Source organism: Rhea americana, unplaced genomic scaffold (genome assembly GCF_003343005.1).
Source record: "Rhea americana isolate MKP2758 unplaced genomic scaffold, rheAme1 scaffold_146, whole genome shotgun sequence".
NCBI lineage: Eukaryota > Metazoa > Chordata > Aves > Rheiformes > Rheidae > Rhea > Rhea americana.
In genome coordinates this window covers 60,228-81,058 of record NW_028185550.1, presented here as the reverse complement: position 1 = coordinate 81,058, position 20,831 = coordinate 60,228, and the positions used below count along the sequence as shown (strand labels likewise).

Below are 20,831 nucleotides of genomic sequence, written 5' to 3'. Positions count from 1 at the left end.
AGAAACTCTACTTAATGTATTAAGGGGCTCTGTAGAAGCATTAGTAGCAAGAGGAGGAGATGCATTAAAATGTCAATACATCTTAGCACATCTTAGCTTACTCTGTCAGAGAGTCCATACCCAGATTCTAAAATTAAAATGATAAATCACATTATTCAAAGTGTGATACTTTCTTTTCTACCTATGGACAACTTCAAATATTAGCTGGTTTAGTCAAGAAATACTTAACACCATTTTAGATACCTGACAAATTTTGACTGGAACAGGATTTGAAGACACTCACAGAGCACCTTCAGCAATTGAATTATAGAAACAGAACCACCTGCCTTTTTATTTCTAATTGTTGGCTTCACTCCTCCACTGAAAGAAGATAGATTTCTCTCAAAGATGTTCTGCTATGCAGTACATCTAAGTTTAAAACATCTATAGCAGAGTTGCTTCTTATGTGTTTTAAGCATTACCCCTATTATAAAACTTGTACTTCAAAAAGTTTGCTCAAAGCAGGAGTATTTTAGACCTTTTAACATTTGAGATTTCTACCATACAGAATTACACCATTTACCTTTCTTTGCACCTTCCTTTCTATAGAGAGTATAATTAGAGATTGACATAATAAACAGTATCATTCAGATGTATCATCACACAATAGAAACATAAATCAAAAGTTCTTAATATCAAAATCTTTTAATCATTAGAAGATTTTTTTTTCAGTCTCTTGCATGCATTAAAGAGTGTGATCTCATGATTTAAGAGCTGAGGTGAAAAGGCACTTGGAAAGTTTTACTGAAGCAGTGACTACTATCCAATGGAATTTGATCCTCCTTTTATAGCTTACATATATATATACGCATATGTGTATATATATATAAAAAATATTTTTCTCTTTCAAGTTTACTAGGCTGCCAGGCATACACAAACAAGAAAATTTCAGAGACAGAAAGTAAAAGTATATAATAAAGTATACATAAAATACAAAAGTATGAAGTAAACAAAAAGTATAGCAACGTTATCTAGTCCTTCTTAAGTGTACTAGTTAAATGAGGAGTCTATTTAGTTTATTATTTCCTCATCTTTTCCTTCAATTTCTCCACTGCAGTAGATGCAAGATCTGTTAATTCTAACAGACCCTAGTGTCATATGACAAGCCATAATTTAAATAAGCTTGTTTCAGCTTTTGCCATTTATCTATGGTTTTACTGAGCAGCAAACTATCTTCTCCTGTCTATTTTGGGAGAGAATAGATAAGTTTACATTATTTGGGTTTGGAGAATTGTCTTCAACCATTGCTGTGTAAGTGTTCACTGTGAATACATTTCTCTGATTGATGAGGTCAGCCTGTCTTGAGCTGCAAGTAAGGTTAACTAACATTCAACTTTCTAACACCCTCACCACTTGAGAGCAGAAATGACTGGAAATTACCTCCTGAACCACCACAGCTGACAGCACAGGACAAAACAGAATCATCACAGTGACTTAACAGACTTCACTGAAATAACACCAGCTACCCACCCAGACTGAGCAGCTCTAGTTACAAACTGCAACTTTAATTCCTGTAAAGGCTCAAAGAAAAAACAAGTGGGGATCTGTTGGCACATTAGAGCATCTTGCTGTAGACATCAACATTCAGAGAAAGTTTTTTATTTGTATTTAAAAGCTTTTCTACTCCTTTTCCARTACAAAACCATTTTAAAGCCTGACAGCCAGACAACCAGCCAAGGTGGTGTTATAACCATATGACAAGGCAGAGATGCAAACCAACAGCATTACACRGAGCCACCCTAAAACCAGAGATGCCAGACAACTAGGGCTAACACACAGCTTCACCTCGGCACCTGGAGACCTCCACTTGCGCTACCCGCTAAGCCTTTAGCTCCTGCCCACAAGATGTGTCTTCAYAGGCCTCACAGCAGCAAGATGGGTCTTTCAAAAAAATAATAGCGAAGAAACCCGTTAACCGAAGCGGCCCCCGCGGGCGGGCCGCAGCCTCCCGCCGCGCCGCCGCAGCACGGGCGCAGCCCCCCGGGCAAGGCGGCCGAGGAAGGCGGCCCCAGGCTGCCGCCGCCCACGGTACCTGCGGGCGGCGACGGCACCGGCCGCGGCGGAGGCGAGAAGGGAGGGGGGGGAAAGGGAGGGGCGCTCCCCCAACGGCCGCCCACGCGCCTCCTCACCCGCACGTCTCCTTCATGGCGCACGCGACACCACCCCGCGCGCGCGCGCGCCGCAAACCCAACCCGCGGCCGCCACCCCCCGCCCGCGCCCCTTGTACCCCGCGCGCGGCCACCGCCTCCTTCCCGACAGCCGCTGCGGCGCTCGGCCAATGGGGCGAGGGAGCGCTCCCGGGGGGGGGGGCGGTGCTCCAGGGAGAGGCCCCGCCCCGCGCCGCGCCGCGCGCTGCCCCCTGGCGGCCGTTGGCGGGCGGCGCTCGCGCCCGCTGCCGCTGCCCCTCTCGCTCCGCGGCGGCGGGACGGCGGGAACCAGCGCTCCGGCGGCCGCCGCCGGATCTGTAGGTGGCAGGGGCGGAGCAGCGGCGGCCTGAGGAGCGGTGCTGCGGCGAGGCCGCCTGGCGGCCTAGTGTCGGTTTTGTTCGCGGCAGCCAGCACAGTTTTTTTTACGTTAACCTACTGCCAGTTAAAATTCTGGGCCAAYGCTGCCTGTTGCACTCAGCATTAGTGTTCAGGTGACCAAAATACCCTGAGGAGTCTTCTACTATGCTGTGATGTTTAGATGGCAATTCCCCACTCCCATGTTTGAGTCTGCAGAAATTTACAGATAAAACCTCACGGTGTTTTTGAAAAGTTAACCAAATCTTTGGGGAAAATTACTTTGCAACTGCTTTGACATCTTACCATATTAGAGCCTTTCTCTGAGGCAGGCATAAGCATTATATTTTGTACTGGGTTGCCTATAGTGYATTTAATGTTACAAGATACTCTCAGGAAATCCAAACTTAACCTTTGTCCTGATGTTTCAAAAACTAATAAAACATATTTAGCTTTCAGTCATGAAGGCACTTTTAGCAGGACAGCCTTACATACCCTTCTCAGATGACTTCATGCTATAAGTACATAAGAAAATTTTTTGATTATTTGCATGGCAGTACTTGTGCTAACATTTCAAAGTCTTTGAAAATCTGATGCTTCTGTGTTGAGTTCCACTAATAAAGCCAAAAAATTTCCAAACTTTTTTTTTTTAATCTCTGGTCATGCCCTATTATTCTCCTGTTGTTGTATGATCAGGAAAACTATTGCTTGTACACTTCGTTCTGTTCTGTTCTCTCAGATCAGTAACATCTGTTTTGTGTGAGGAAAACAGCTACCTTTGTTTTTTTTTTCTGAATGGCTGATTATTTYGTATTTTTTTATCTGCTTCTGCTGTGTGCTTTAATACTGCTTTAGTAGCCACATTTGCCTACAGATGTGAGTGATGCAAGGTTTTAAGTGATACTTTTATTAAAACACCTGTAGCAGTTATGAGAAAATTAACAAGTCTTCAGGYACACTAGTTTTTGTTCAGGTGGAATAGAGAAACAGTAATTCTATTACTAAATACAAATGGAGAGTAATCAAGCTTAATTTGATTGCTTAAATCAGATGTATCATTGAAGAGAAAAGATATGTGGTGTGTGGGAAACACAGAAGGGTGTTTATTCTTGTGGGGGTGAGGACAAATAAATAACTTGCTTCTTGTGGAAAATAAACAATTGGGGGTAGTATGAAAGCAATAGTTCAGTAGTAACTGTGTTCTTTAGTGCTGGATAGAAATATGAATTCTAATTTCTAACCTTATCTCTTGAAGGTGCTTGAAAAATCTTCCTTGGAGGATAGAACTGGACTGGCTGTTTGGCGAGTAATATTCTTTCATAGAAAATAGGACCTTTATCAGCTGCATACATAAATTCTCTGATGTGTACTTGCTGAATGATACTGATGCAGTTTCCACAACATCATCTGAAGTGCTGGCTAAAGCATGCTGTTTTAGAACATGYGGGATTTCAAGGTAGTGTTTTCCTCTTCTCTATCCATTGTAACAACAAACATAATAATGTTTTTGTRTAGGGTCTGAGCTATAGCATGCTAATAATCACTAGTCAGGGATCTCCTTTTTCCTTTTTTTTCATTAATATGAGTCTATGAGTTTGATTCTACTTTTCAATAAGCTATCAGAATATTTCCCTGAAGTAATATGTTTTTTTTTTCCTAAAATTGTTGCTGTGCTTTAAAGGAGAAAATATTCCTCTCAGTGCAAATGAGGTTATGTCTGAGTGCTTCTAGTGTACTGTAAGTTGTTACTGCTGTTACGGAGATGGGCGTTATAAATATATAGGTTTGTGGTTTTGGTATGTTGTATTCTACGAGCTAGTGTTTTGTATCTTTTCTGTTAAGTTAGTGGTAGTGTGTATTTTAAATTTCTAAAATTCGTTAGTTCTAAGTCCTTTTCCAAGTAGAAAGAAGCTGTTTATATATTCAGTATAGATTTTGCTGTTGTTTAGGTTTGCTGCTGTTTAAAATTTGCAAACTCTTTTCCACTCATGTTCAGCTGCTGCTTACATACTCTGTAGAAGATGCTTGTGTGTTTTTGTCCCTTTTAATTGAATGGTCCACTTTTAAATCTAAGTCCTTACRGTTTAAACTAGCCTAACTTGAGTTTAACTGACTTCTTCCTCTACCTCCCATAAGAGGACTGCACCAGGTCAGTGCTGAGCCAGATCAGTTTCTGGATTGCTTCAGCACTTGTAGGCTCTGGAGCTACTCTTTGTGCAAGGAAGGAAGAGGGACCACAACATGGCTGCAGGAGTGGAGGGGTAGGATAATAGTAATCTGGATTTAGATTGGTTTATGGTGTACTATTGGAGGATAGTGAGCCCAAAAACATGCATCTCTTCCAGTATATTATTTGATCTCCTAAAATTTATCATCTCTTGCTACAAACTCCGCTTCTTTTATCCTGTGTTTTCAATCCCTTGCATTAAAAAGTGTGTGCACCCAGGGGTGTGTGTTGTTTTTATGTACAAACAYATCTGTAGATGTCCAGATGAACGCAACTTCTTGTGAAGTATTTGAAGTATCTCGCCAACGTGAGAATGTTTACTCTTCCCCCATAAAGACCTCCACGCTTAAAGACGACCTCCAACCCTTATAGGATCAGCTCTTGTCCACAGAGGCATGCACCGTAGTATTTTGTGATGTGTGAATCAGGTTGAACTCTCTGTACCTTATGGGTATGTGAAGGATTATGTACTCAGATCTGCCATTTAACACACATACTGTCTATCGGCTGACCTCCTGGCACTATTGCTTGCATATATTTATGTTTGGAGATAGTTCTTTTACTAAATGGGATGTCAGAGGGGCTGATATTTATGAGGGCATGTGCAGCTGGATTTCTGYGACAGTGATAACAATATGCAGTGTGCCTCTGTGTGAATGAAAAGAGTATGATGATTTACTCTGTCATTTCTTAGTTTTGTATCTTTTTATCAGATATATCACAAGTGTTGCAACCCATACCAAGAAGACACTGTCCAGGAAGTTCTTTTTATCTACATGCCATATTTTACTTGATTAAGTGCTTCATGGCTCTTTTTGTATTTGAATGTTTTAACATCTTAATGACTAAAAGACAGTTCAAGTCTAAATAGATTTTCAAAGGTCATTTTGGAGAAACTTCAGGTATGTGCAGGAAATACTATGTACCAGCTATTGCAGCTGAACCATTCTACCTCAGTGTGGAAAAACTGACTGAAAACTGAAACAGCTAGAGGAAATATTCTTTGTRCAATATTAAAATATCCATAGAACAGAGAACAGTGTATCAGACAAAGGTTGTACTCAAACTCCTCAAAGTGAGGAGGATCTTATCTGTGTAATGTATCATGTTTCATGGGGAAAGATTTTTTTTATCAGCAATAATTTGTGTATATACATTTATGGCCTGATGAATATCAGCCAAAAATAACATAAAATTAAATTCTGGAAGGCTATGTTTTATAATAAATATTTTCAAGATTCACTAATCTGTTACGTTACACGGAAAGATGTATGGTAAGAGATAACAGCAAGCAGTAGAAAGTAGTTTGCTAAAGACAGATTTCGTATAGACTGATTTAAACAGTAGTTGAAAAATTCTTTTTTTTTGTAAACTTCAATTTTCTTAAAAGACACAATTTTGTGAAATTGATATTGGTAGCCTTACACTCTTTAAGAGGAAAACTCTGAARTGTAAGTATTTAAAGTATTCATGTTTTAAAAGTCGGTCCTAACTCTGCTGCTGTGAAAGGCTATGCTTGTGTCTGATGGCATGGTTCTGAGACTGTTATTAGGCTGCTGCATGTCTTTCTAGGCTGATTTGCTACTAATTGCTATTAGCAATTGGTTCCTGATATTGACACTTATAGTGGATTCCTGGCTTATTTACAATCACCTGATACGACTCCAACTTGCCATGTTATATTGAGCTAGCAACACAGTACCTCTGATCTGCTTTCCCTGGGAAGCTTAATGCTTGTGCCTCTTGATGTGAAATTAGTTACAGTTCTTCACTTACTCAACAAAAGCAGAAGACTAAACTTGTGCTGGATTACAGGGTACAGTGTCATCAGTATATGGACAGGTCACTCCCTTGTTTCACTCTAAATTGAAGCTAAGATTAATTATGGTGTTACCAGCTTCTAAAACAGGTTGGTTAATAGGAACTAACTGTGAGCTCGCTGAGGCAGCACTAATCTTGCTGCTCTCAATGAGCTGGCTGTCTTTGATCAGCTCATTCTCTCTCAGCAGGCCAAAAAATAGCCACAGGATATGAGTGCTTAGCTTACAATCATGTTAATTTTGCTTTAGGTTTGTCTTTAGCTGTTGGAGATTAATGAATAAAAATGGTGTTTAAATTTACAACCAGTTCTCTAATTGTTTGGCAGTATTATTTTGGGCTGTTTTCTACTTTGATTATTTGAGCCAATCATCTAAAAGGCTGTGTGATTCTGCTGTGTGATAGTAGGGTACAGGCAAAATGTCTCAAAATCAGCAAGACTAGGAAAGACGGTTGAGGAACTTCCTTGCTTTTCTAACTCTTTCCTCTGCTCTCTCCTGCAACCATGCCCAAATCCAAAGCTACTGTTTGCCCTTCTGCTTCGCTCCCTCTTGCCCATACAACAACCTGCTCTGACCTTAAGAGAAGTCTTTTCTGATTCCACCAGTGTGCATCAGCCATTGTAAAAGCTAAATACAAACTTGTATAAGTCTTTCTCACCAAAAGCCAAATGCTTTATCTTTAGATGTAGAAAAATGGAAATAAACTTCTCTAGTCACCTCAACAAGTAATGCTTCCCATTCTACATGAGCCAAGCAGTCTGACAAAAAGGCCAGTTTGGTTGCTTTTGTATTGCTTTGCAATCATGAATTGCAAAGGTAGGCAACAAAGATGCATGAAAAMCCATTTTTACAATTTACATTCAAGAAGGAGTGATTCAGACTCTGAATCAGAAACTTATTTCAAATGACAGCTGCCTGGCTCAGGTATTTGTGGGAATTATTATACTGTACAGAAWAACTTGTTTTATTACCCAGAACAGACACTCCTGTCGGTCATAAGTAGGCCAAGAATTCAATTTCAGTACCTAAAGASCTGACCAGCTCATGACTCCACTGAACAGAGTTAGCAACCATACACACTTTTGAAGATAGCACTAATCGCTTGTGCCTTATTACTGTTATCTCTCAGCTCTCGGTCTTCTCTAGCTGAACAAGTTGTATATAGCCTTGTAAAGGGGAAAGGAGAAAAAGAGAGAGAGAAAAAGAAGCCCAGAACTTGAAGGCCAAAAAAGAGGAAAAAAGAGCAGAGAGTCATTTCTTCCCTAACCCGCTCAAATCCAGAACATGAAAACAAAAAATAAAAAAGGAATGCATGTCAACTCAGTGTGTTCTAACCAGAGATTTTCAGAGACAGACTTCTGAGATAGCTCAACTCCTATCAATGCAGCTAAGTGAATTAACAAGACTTCATCTTCAAGACTCAAAATCTGAGTTGGGTGGGTGTTGTGTATTTCCAAAGCTGACAGATTTGGAAATCAACACCAATTTAGGTGACTTATGTGGGCTTAACTCTTCTGATTATCTGGCTACCAGCAAACAAGTAGGAGCCCCTAGATTCCTGCAATGTTTCCAAGAATTTAATCGGTGGCCAAGGAAGAGGAGGAGGTCAAGGCAAAGGTCGCGTGTCATCAGAAATGGAAGAGAAGGAACAAAATCAGTCGCAGTCAGTGATGCAAACAGTTGCAAGCTGTCAGGTTTTTCAAATGCCAACCATGGGTGCTTCTGCTAGCCAGTGGCTTGGCTTTTGGCAAACTGTCATCACAAATTCCTTTAATAGAAAGATTTAGAGTMGCCTTAACCTGGTAGCGCCACTGTGCTGCATGTAACACCAGTCTGAATGGAAGGGAATAATTTTTTAAAGGGCTTTTAATKTGACCTTCAAAAGCCTCTTACCTTTTTATTTATTGACATAGTGCCAGTTCTCCACTTTCATCCATTTTCACTCCCCAAATGAGTAATGTGCTTGTTCTATACTTACTCCATTAAGTTGGTTCCTAATTGGCTGCATAACCTCAGATCCTGCATTACCAATATTCTTTATTTTATACTTTCAAACAGAAAAATAATTAAAAATGCTTTAAAGAATATTGAAAAATAAAGCTTTTAGAAAAAATAATTAAATGCTTTAAAGAATATTGAAAAACAAAGACATTTTAGAAAAAATTAAAAATTTTTGAAAATAATTTCAGAAAAATAAGGGAATATAAAGAATATACAAAATTAAAAATGCTTTAGAAAAATATTAAAATATTTTTTAAAATTAAAATCTTGTCTAAAAAGGATTTTAAAAGAGAAAATRCAGAAGTTTTTTGGGAGAAAAAATAAAAAATTACTTTGAAATGGACAAAGAAATGCGCTGGGAAAGCTGAACAGGGGAACTTGGAGTTCCCTGCAACCCATACAAGCAAYCTGTGTGAGAAAGTACAGGGGAAGCACAGCAGAGGTTGCAACTTTGCTGATGACACTACATGACACAGGTGGTCACTCTGCTAATTGAAGACTAACTTCCTGTAGGTTTAAAAGCACCAGCTTAAACAGGGTTTGTTTCTCAGAAGCCTCCTTAGGCATTATAGGCCCCCTCAGACATTATAGGCATTCTAGGTTCCTTGTAAAGATTTGATTTGAACTCTGATGCTCTTCAAAGGTATTATGCACATAAAATTCTTTGCCTCTACTGTTTACTTTCAAGATGTTTCTTTGGGGGAGGGAAAGTTGAGATAGCAATGTACTTTTAGAGAAATAATCTTAAAAACTGCTAGCAAAGAGTACTGTTCTTGTAAACACCTGAGGAAGGAGAAATCTGGTGTGGTAGGTCTTAGTTTAGAAAGTCTCTTGGCTGAGGAATAATTGCCTGGAAGGTGTTGGCCAAACTTAAGAAAGCTTGCCTCTTTTACTCTATTCCTCTCCCCCCCCCACCATTATTTTACCTATAAAATAAAGATAGTTTTATTTATTTCATAGGAGTTCTGAGATACATAATTTATTAATGTTTAAAAAGTGCTTTCCTTTATTTGAGTGGAAGTTGCTGTAGATGAACATGCTGTATCTTTGTGTGTGAGTAGCTATACATAGTGAGCAGAAATGTTTATTGTTTTTCTCCTGTCTGAAGAAGAGAACAAACCTATTTAATCTTCATGTTATTCTTTACTTCCTCTTATTTGGGGCGGAGGGAGGACGGGATGTGAGTCCTTGGACAGCTGATGCTGTGTAGCTCTGGTATTTGTTCTTGTTCCATTATAGTTTGAACGTGGCCATGAGACTGGTTTTGGGCATTAAAGCCTGATAATACTATCCCTGATGCAGTATCTCTTATCATGTCTAGGACTTGTCTTTGTCATGAATTCATTAGTTTCATGCAGAGATCATATATAATTCTGATTGCTGCTTGCTGGGAAACTTTAAAGAGAGGAATGGATACTGATAATTACTGAAACACCTCAAATCTCTGTGAAAATTAGGAGACATTTTCATATCCATTAACCTTGTAGTAAGACCTGTTGATTTTTTTTCCTCACCTTTTTACATGATAGCATTCTATTTAACTTCATGTACAAACTTAGCATCTGTCCTGTTTCAAAAAATAGGTCAAATTGATCATCAGCTTGTCTTTGCAGAATTCGAGTGCATAGTAGGGAGCTCTCAGCTGGCCAGCTTCATCTAGCTCGTTTCTTGTGCTTGAGGAGACAGAGTGCCTCYGTAGCTGGAGCAAGCTGGCAAAACTCTGGGAAGTCTTATAGCTGTTCTTGCTTTTAACCAGCTCTTGATTTGACATTGTTAGAAGGAAAACAAATAATAACAGTAGAAAACAAATACTGAATAATTCTATTTTAATATAAAAGGTGAATAAGTCATACTGACCCTTTCAATAATTGCTCCTGTGACAGCCATGTGGGTGGGGCAGTGCATCTGAATGTTTATAATCTTGTGGTGATCTTTGGGTGGAGATGTGTTCATGAGCCASTGGATCTCCACAGGGAGCTTTCCAAGAAAAATAGTATTTGTTCTATTGCTGTTGTTGTTTGTTCACAGTATGTATTTTCCTGCAGTATATGTATTTCAACATTTCCCCTATTGAAGTAGAGGGGGATAAAATAAAGGTAAAGATGAATTGTACTAACTCCTGATGTTCTCTGTATGCTTGCTGCTGTTCTACGCTTTCCATCTCATATTTGTGGTGTCTTTCCTGGGTAATTATGAAAGGACAACTCACAAGGATCACGTGGGCCATATTAGAGGGTGATGGAGGGGATGAGAGCTTTAAAAAACATGGTGTGACATAAGCACTGTTCTGGCTTTTCCACTGTACCTTCACGTTTGGGGAGAAAGTGTACTTAAAGTTCACTAAAGCCTACTGCCATTTTCTTCTAAAATAAAGAATATAGTTCAGAGTAGCTGGAAAGGAGCTAGAGAAGAGGTGACTACTGACATAGCTAGAGGTCATCTTCTAGGGCTTTTTCTTTCTTTCTTTCTTTTTTTTTTTTTTAATGGGAATACCAAAAGAGATGGAATACTACTTGTACCCAGCCTGGTGCATTGTTTATGGGACTTCTGCATTGTACGTGATCAAGTAAAGCATAAGGAACTGTTCATGTGAGTCTTTTCTGGTAGCTCTTTTCTGACCAATTGTCTTAATCATGCAATTGATATAAAGATAAGCATAGAATAACACTGAATTCCTCCTAAACATTTTTTTTCATTAAAAAAAAAAAAGTCTCCTGCCTTGAATTCTAACTCAAAATGAAGGGAGGATGACGCARTGAAGAGTGGCAAATAATGGGGTGAGAATTTCAGAAAATGTAAGGGAAGAATTACAGAACAAAGTTTATACAATAACATAGTTTATTTTGAACATCCTTTAGGACATATCGCATATCTGTCCTGCATATCTACATAGTGAATATCCAATCAGTTTTGCCTTGTTGACTGGCAAACAAATGTGTGGAACAGAATCAACATCAAATRCAAAAGTGCTTTCAATTATGTTTAAAATTTTCTAACACATCTATTATTATGTGTTCTCTCAGCTATAAGTGAAATCTTACTGTGTAAGAGAAAAGAAAGAACAAGAGGTTATAAAGCCACTTTAAAGAACAGTAATCACCAAAACCAAGCGAGCAAGCAAAAAAAGAAAAGAAAAAAAGAATAAAGATGAATAGCAGAAGAGATTAGCATAATGTTCATGGCAATTGCTGTGGATTAAGGCAGCGTGAAGGCTGTCTTAAGGAATGCGGTGTCCAAGACGTGTTCCAGTGTGTGGGGGAGAACCTGAAACATTTGGAACTCCTGAATACAGGTTACATTCTCATATACATCAAGTCTGCTTTCTACTGAAATACAAAGGGGCTTCAGATGATGTAAATATAACTTAATCCTCTTCTATGGTTTCTTTGTGCYGTAAGAAAGGCATAAAAGAGCCATAGTACAAATAATCTCATGGTCTATGAGAACACACAAGTTAGTCTGTCTAGCAGTCACATTYATGTCTATATTGCCTTTTCATTCATCAGATTTCTCTTCAATAATGTATATTTGCTCTTTTTACTATTAACAAATATTTCAGTTTAGTTTGAAAGCTTTTACTTAATATTCTTGTCATCACAATGTAATACGAGGGAGGTTCACAAGGAAGGTTCTTGTGAAGATTTCAGATGTTCTATGTTCTTGTTTTCTGAGATTATTCAATATTGATTCAWTAGGAATTTGTTGCTAGATAAATTTTCTATCTTGAAGCACTGTTTTCCTTGAAGAGCTCTTGTTGAATCGATGAGAACTAGACATGGTAACACCTTCTGGGATGGCTCAGTTCACTCTTGAAAGATGTCTCTAGCAGTTCTTTGCTTTTTTGCGCACAAATAGTTCATTCTTCCAGATATTTAGGAAATGATRTTAATTTGTGTAAGGTTGCTTTTAATTAGCTCTCATCTGCCAAGCTTTGGGAATGTTTTATTGCAATATAAAGCTGCAGACAAGTATGAGCTCAAAAAGTCGTACTTGAACACTTTGCTTTGGTAGTACTTTGTATCACCTGTGAAAACAACCCTAATTTACAGGGATTTCGGTTGCACAGCTAAATCCATGCGCACCTTAAGAAAAAATTCTGGCTACAGTGACATGGCCATGAAAAGAAAGTGTGCCATTGGAAGAYAGCTGAAAATTGTGCTTGAAAAAATATGTTCTGTTGCAATTAATTGTGGGGAGGGGGGTGAGGGGAGAGTATAACTGTGGTCTTCATGCACCAGTAAATCTATCAGAAGAATATGCAGTGCAGGAAGAGGAGTGTATATTCGGAAGTGGATGTGGTCCACATATGTGTAATTACTCTATTTGWTAAAATACTGATTCCTTCTCTTAAGGAATGACCAAGAAACACTTTAAGGTGTCTGGGGATTGTTGCTTAATAAATAAAAATAATAACACTGAATACAGTCTACAGCCTGGATAAATACAACCTGTTGCAATGATCCTAGAAAACAAGGGATAATGRTTAAACTAAACTTTTAGTTTAGGAATTATCTTTTTAACTCTTGAGTTAGGTTTGGTGATTACCCTACCCTATCCATGTCATTTCACTTTGTTTCAAAAAAATGATAAAATGATGATTCTTGTATGAACTTCAGGCATCAGATTTTTTTTTTTTTAAGTGGGGCAGAAGGTTTTTCCACATATGCTGTGTGAAGTGGAGTCTGCTAGTCTGCTGCCACTCTCTCGTCTGACTTCCTGGGAGACTTCCTGGCATGTGGCTCTGCCATGTAGTTCCCTGGTCACAAGCATGAGGAGTTTGCAGAACACTGGTCCAAGGAGCACAGCACAAACAGAGCTCAGCTCTAAACTCAAGGCTGACAGCTTCTACCAATGAAACTTCAATGATCTTGTTGCTGTGAGGATTGTCCACAGTATGGTACCCATGTGTGCAACAGTGTCTATGAACTGGCTAGTTTAGGGGTTTTTTTGTTTGTTTTTTTTTTTTTTTTTTAATGCTCACAATTTCTTGAGGCAAATAACAGGAAGTAGAATTTAATTTTTTAAGTGTAAATGTGATCAGGCACTTAAACATCTAAGTGGTATGCATGCTCTGCCCCTAGTTAAGCATGGTCGGGAGAAAAGTCAACTTGCTAAATAGCTGATTCAAACTATGCTGTGCAAGTCTTGTAATCATGTAATAAAATCTAAATCCTATGTGAACTTTTCTAGAGGATGGGTCTGAAGTGATAACATAGATACAGATCAGGAGCTGTTACCTTATAGCTCAGTAATTTGGTGTTTRTTTTTACTCATGTAGAAGTCTTCTGTATTTTTCACTATAGCAGGGAATTAACCTGTAAGCTTACACACCTCTTCTCTTGRACTGTATCTTTATAGATTTATATTTTTTAACTACATGTGGATTTGTTCCACTTCTCTTTTTATGTACCCCATCAATGAAATGTGTAGGAAGATAAAAGTAGTAATTACCTTCAATGACTTAAGACTGAGAATAAATAGGTTTTCATACTGCTAGTTTYATACTACACTGTAATTAATAGCCTTCAAGAATGCCCCCTAATGTGAAGTGCAGAACTTGAATCAAGATTAAAAAAGAAACCTGTCTGCTATTCAGTCTTTGCCTCCAGTACKGCACTTTTCCAAAACTATACAGTAGACTTGCAGTCTAGAGAATACTTCTTGGCTGACAATAGATAAGCCTTCAGTTATCTGGGAAAGGACAGAGCAGAGTAAATGCTGGTTGCATAGTCACTCTGTGACTATGTGGAATCTTTTTAATGCTGACTCGATGATCTTGAGAATTTTTAAAATAATGATAAGGAAAATCTAATTTCAGGGAAGCAGGGTTCATTCATGATAAAGGGATTTCTAGAAACCAATCTATTGTATCTACAAAAATACCTAGATTTTTCTAATCTTTGATGGAGAATGAGAACAGACTTCAGAGTTCTCAATAAATCCCAGAGCTGATAGTGAATGCTAAACCCATTGAATATGGAAGGAAAGAGGCTCTTTGAAACTTGCTGCCAGTAAAATATTCTTTAAATCACAGAGTAATATCCTCTGTAAGCTGCTTAATAATGAAAACAATGGTCAGAAGTGTAGTGCTGAATGTCCTTGGAGGTAGGGAAAAGAGCTAAAATACCTAAATTAATTTTATAAATCTATCATCAAATGATTATTCTCTCTGATGAAAGCCCTGTTTTAGGAAATTAGAAACAAAAACAAGTGTACTTATTAATGACATTTACAAAATGGGAAATAAAAGTTTTAATAACACTAAACAGGAGTGGAAACAATGCACACTATGTAGACAGCTAAGAATCTGAATAATACAAGGAAGACTAAAAGGTTCAGGAAGATGAGAAGGCATCCTTACTGTAAAAGATAAGTCTAAGGTGAAAGTCATTTGAGAAAGCATTAAATTTGGGCAAGATTTGGTATGAARCCAAGTTCGGACCAAAGTATTACACTGAACCTGAACTTGTTCTTCAAACTCTGGTATAAGGTTCATCAATTCTCCCTTACTTTTTGTGGAATGTGAAAGATAGGAAAAAGATAGAGATGATGGGAAAGACTTGCTTCAAGATGCTTTCAGTTTTTGAGGTGAAGGGATCTTTTTGCTTTTTTGGAACGCTCCTTCCTGTAGGTAACTTGTTTTGAAATGTTTATGAATGAATTTAGGCAGTGAAAGTTAAAAATATCAATGCAAACTGAGTCACATCACACTTTGGTAAATAATGGGTGGTGAAGCACCATGAGAGAGGTATTAACACAGCTATTCAATGCCATGCTGTTTGGAAACACTTTGTTTGCTATTCCCAGATTCTTCTTCACTTGAAGTGATGAGCTAGACCCTCAGCTGGTGAAAATCTGTATACTTAATTAAACTTACTTAGTTTAATTGGAGCCACCTKAAGTACATCTAACACTGTGGACACTAATTTTTAAATTGTTAAGGCCTCTGCGAATAGTGAATGACACACTAATGCACTGCATGAAAACTTAGCTTGCAGGCAACATTGCTTGAGATAGGTGAATGTTTTCCTGTTGTATGCGATCAGGGAGAATATAATGTAGTCTCTTAAAATTTTTCAAGGAAAATTTCTCAATGCTGATTAGGCACACAAAACCATTTTTTATCTAAGACGGTTTAACTTTAATGGGAGGTATGTGGCTAAATACTCACACAGCTCTTCACAATGCAGCTGTATTTTCAACAGGTCATGATGAGTGCTTTAAACCAAGTACTGTGAAGTTTAAAACAAGAAACTTACCTGATGCTCCAAAAACTGAAATCAGGAAYCAGTCAAATTATTTTTCACACTCTGATGGACAAAGAATTTTTCTTTCATGAGAGAGAGTCTTTTCTTTTGAGAAATATAGGATGAGATTTAATTATGTTTTTTTTTTTTTGGCGGCTGTAAACTAACTTTGAACTCACCTAAATTTGGGCTGGTTTAAGGCTGCAGCCCAGACAACAAGGTAGACAACCTAATGTGCTTTGTAGTCTTGAACACAGCATGTCCAGGGTGACAGGGTTTGGGTGTGTGCTAGGCCATCTTTCTCAGGTCCTGTCCCATTCCTTGCTCCTACCCATTCTTTGCTCCATGGCTGCATGCTGTGCACTTGCAGTGCAGATGTAAACTCCTGTGCAAATCGGTGAAACAAGCTAGCTCTCAAGTACCTTTCTGAGTTGGTAAGGGGAAAGAAAGAATTGTTACATATTTGAGCTGAGATTTCTCCCCCTAACCTGTGGTCCCAATTGTGTCCATTCCACCCAGCTTGGATAACGATTGTGCTTTTTCAGATGAATAAGATATTTTCTTATTAAAACTGTAGTATATTGTTGGTTAAATACCATAAACATCTTCATGTTTCTTGTATAATGAGGCTACAATTTCRCATAATTTTTAGCTATTATATAAGATGATTTATTCATCTGTCTCAAGAAAAGCATAATCATCTTAATTTTCCAGGGTCACAGAGATGCAGTAATTTGCCTTGTGGTTATCCTAGAGAAACAATCTAGGACTTCAGACTGGCTTTCAAAGCCCAGCATCCAGTAGACCATGCTAATTCTCAGAGTGAGTATGAGAGATTGAGACTGGTGTTGCTCTGTGTGGGTGTCTCACCTAACAGATACCTCTCTAAGCTGGTCCTTTGGGTGGTCCCTGATCTCAGAGACTGGATACTGTTATCCTCACCTGCATCTAAAACAGCAGAACGAAAAGCAGAAGGGCTACACAGGCTTACATTAGGGAACGGGTCTCCCTTGAGCTCAGTGCCTTCTCCTGTCTTATATACCCCCCTCATTCTCACACTCACTCACTCTCTCTCTCTCTCTCTCTCTGACATTGATACATTTTATGATTTTTTTTTCTCTTCTTTTTTTTCAGGCTGAGACAATCACCTCTGGAAGAGCTGGAAAATATACAAGTAAGTTTTTAGGATCCCCTCCCCCCCCTCCGCCCCCCCAATCACCTTCTGGAAGACCATGTCATTCTGCAGTGTCCATTTAGAGAGGTCACAAAGACCAGCTTCCTAACGCAGGGGCGTATTTGAATTGCTCAAGATCAGGCAGTGAATTTTCAGAACTTYTGAAAATTTGAGAAGGCGTGTTTCAGGTTTCACAGCAGATGAGCCTGAAGCAAAAGTTCATGCATACAGTCTTTTCTTTCCATCAGGATCTCAAAATCCATCAGGAGCTCAAAAGTCCTACAATTTGGGTGAGATTCTGGACAAACATCTGTTTTGAGGTTTTCACTGTAAGTTGTATAACTGAAGGCAAAGGACTGGGAGGGTCTATTTTTATTTGACATTGTTATCATGCTGTGGCCAGCATATGCATAGTTACATGATTGCAGATGATAACGGATTTATGTTGCTTAGTCAGCTGTGTAAGTGAGCACAGCACTTGCACAGATTAACCTGGGTAGGCACATGCATCTCTTTCTGTCTGTTGATGTGAGTGACTTGATTTTTACAGAGCTTAAAGTTAGTGCCTGAAACTTTCTTGTGGTAGATACTCTTCTCTCCATGTGCAGTTTTTCCAGGAAAAAAATCTCTCTTTTGTCTTWAAAAAATAGGAGGGGAGATGAATTCGTTTATCTGCTGGGGAATAAAATATAATACTTCTCATCCCCTGATGTCAATTTTTCTGGGGGGAACACACACCTACTACTCCCTCTCCTGGCCTCATAAGGGAAATATATGGAATTGTCAAAAGGGGGCATTCTTGCTTTTTCAGACAAATGAAAAATAAGTCATAAAATAAGCTGTTATAGTTAGACCTGTCATTTAGATAGAACGGAAATTGCTTAAGTTGACAAAGTCTTTAGCCATAGCAAATAGAATAGAYGGAATATTAAATATCAGAAGTGGTTCACAGACTAATTTAATCTCTCCTTTTGTGCACAGAGGGTTTTTGTCTGACCTAAGGTTTATTCAAAGCTTTTATTAATTAATGAAAATGCCCACTGAACAGTAACTCTCTTCCTCTAAAACCACGCATACACATGCACACATGCAGTTATACAAACATATATGTGTGTGTGTGTATGTATATATATATATATATATATATATATATATATGAATGAATAAAATAAACACCTAGTTTCCAGTTAGCTCTGGTAAGAGGGAAATTCTCAACATACTTGTGAAAATGCGTATATGACAAAGTCCAGTCAGCCTGGTATGAGAATGTACTACAACTGATTTTGCAGTTTGACTTGGCATATGTAGAGTTGCCTAGTTATAGTTGGGCAAACCCTGCCTGTTTTATAAGAATCTTTTGAACGGACAAATCCTTATGTATAGCAAATCTAGATATTCCTCTGGGAATGGAGAAATGACTGATGCTCTGGGTAATTCCTACTCATTAAAACAGGAACAAATCCAGAACTGACTAAGCAAATCGAGAAGGACATTGGTTTCAAGCTTTTGGGTTAAGAAATTTCAGTAAGACAAATGTTCACTTCTGAATATGCCTGAACACTTACGGATTTAATGTGGATTCATCATTTCCCCCCAGCTTATATATGATAGTTCTAATTTTTCTTTCAGAGCAAATTTACACTGATGCTATTCCAATGAATGAACCTGTTAATAAACAGGTGCTGATAAACCCTATTTAAAAGCTAGGTTTACCCTGCCTCTCATAGGTCTTTGTAATATTCTTGTATCTTTTTTATCTAGTGAAGAAAATACTAGGCATGACCTTTGCGATTAGATAAGATAGTCACATATAGATGTAGTGATTAATACACATTGCCATTAATGTTCTGGGTTGACTAGGGGAAAACAGTTGTATCAATTGTATTTTTTTTATATTCTTTCTGAGACAATAGAATTTTCTCTTGCCTAAGACACGTTTCTTTCTCCTCCTTTCAAATTCAATCCATCTAGTTTATGCATGTAAAAATTATGACTTTCCCTATCTGCACTAAGATTATACTAAGATTATCATATTCTAAAAACACCTTGTTTTTCAATCAGGTTTCTGTTATTCACACTTCAAAATCTGATTGAGTGCAATGCAATGTTAGAGTTAGGATAAGATGCTTTCCAAGCTAGAAGGTATAATTAGAAGACAGACAGCACAACAAACAGATTAAGGGGTCATACCTTTTAAAGTATGCTGCTTTAGAGTAGCTGTAGAGGTGACCATAATGTAGCTAACAAACAAACAAACAAACAAACTTCCTCAGTGATCTTTCTCTGCTGCCAGTCACCTCCTGTAGTCATTTAAACTTAAGGAAAGTGGGTGCAAGGCACTACCAGATACTGYTAGCCCACTTAAGAAGTGTATGAGTAATCACTAAGCTGCAGGGAAATAGGCAGTGTTTACACTGTCAATTTTCTCATGGTAATGGAAGAAAAGCATTGGCCTGAAGCATTTGCTTCTGAGCTCCTCATATCTCTACTTAACCAGGGTGGGAGGTTAATTTGGATTTAAATATTTGCGTCAGATACTCAAGCTTGTTATACTTTAAATTGCCGATGTAGACATACTCCTATAAAGTCCTGGGCCTGGRTATTTGAAAAGGATTAAGTCAAAATGAAAAGGAGAAACAGAATAAAGCATTATAGAAAGAAGCTGAAAATGTAAGGAAGAAATCTACTAAGCATAATCCATACTTATTGTCAACTCAAAATAAAAATAAAATATGAGTAGATAAAAGAATTACAATTAATCCACCAARCAAAACAATGGCAGCAAGAAAAAGAAAATAGGTTAAAAAGATACTGTGGATAGAAAATGCATAGGCAAGACAGTCAGTTCTCTCCTCTGGTTTAGGGGCTGAGTATGTGTTTGCTAAGAGTCTGCCTGCAAACACATTCCTCCCCTATGCGTAGTGTGATAATTTTTTAGCATTACTGACTGTTGCAGAAGGAAAAGAATATTCTTATATTTCATGGCTGTTTTGTACTTTGCACCAGATAGTGCTCCTCAGGGCTGACTGYAGCAGGATATAAAGATTGCCATTTTGTTTGGGGTCAGATGATGCCCAGGTGTGTACTTTGAGCATGGTTTTACTCCATTGCAAATCAGTAGGTGCCCTAGGATAAATGATGATAATTTATTACTATGACTCTTTAATAGGGGTCTATTAATAGTAGTTATTRGAAAACAAAATCTTGTACTAGGTGGTTGTATTTAGAATATGTGTACTGGTACGTTTATACAGGTAGGAAGGAATAAGGTATTTAGCCATAAAAAGTCGTAAATCCTCTCCCCCTCTGCCCGTGAAGTCAAGTTATGTAATAGAATACTTGCAGAGTACCCCAAAATGATGCTTGAACAAAAATAAATAAAAGTCTCCTCAAACAGACTWGCTATTACACAGTTACTTTTTGTTCTTGGCCCTCTTCCTTAGTACTGTAACTTGTTCATCACATTTGTTTTTGACTCATATGACTAATTCAGGGTTTGATTCTGCAAAGTGCTGAGTATTTGAGCCTTGATCATTTTGGTGCACTTAAGGACCTACTTGAGCAGTCCAGTTGTCTACAGCAGAATGACTTGTGAACTGTACCTGTGGCCYGTAAGCTGGCTCGTAGACGCATTGGGCTTCAAATGGCTTGAGCAGTGAGGAGCACAGGGCTGGCTGCAAACCTTCCTGAAAGTTCCTGAATTTGTCCTTGGAATTAACCAAGAATTCTTCATTTATGGCATCATCTCTCACTGCACTTTCACCAGTCTTAGTACACTTTTCCCAAAGGTCTGTCCCATCTGTTTGTGGTCTGGCTTACAGA

The 20,831-nt window shown here is 38.3% G+C and overlaps 1 protein-coding gene across 5 annotated transcripts in view; it reads right to left on the bottom strand.

Annotated features, from left to right (window-relative positions):
- The window catches only part of PAPOLG (poly(A) polymerase gamma), a 34,581-nt gene extending 32,339 nt beyond the window's left edge, over positions 1-2,242 (bottom strand). For all 5 annotated transcript variants that reach the window (XM_085299136.1, XM_085299135.1, XM_085299137.1 and 2 more), the window contains exon 1: positions 2,169-2,242. In XM_085299136.1, coding sequence (XP_085155262.1) covers positions 2,169-2,185 — 17 coding nt within the window. In that variant the 5' untranslated portion in view covers positions 2,186-2,242. The remainder of the gene's footprint in view (positions 1-2,168) is intronic.
- Between the last annotated feature and the right edge of the window lie 18,589 nt (positions 2,243-20,831).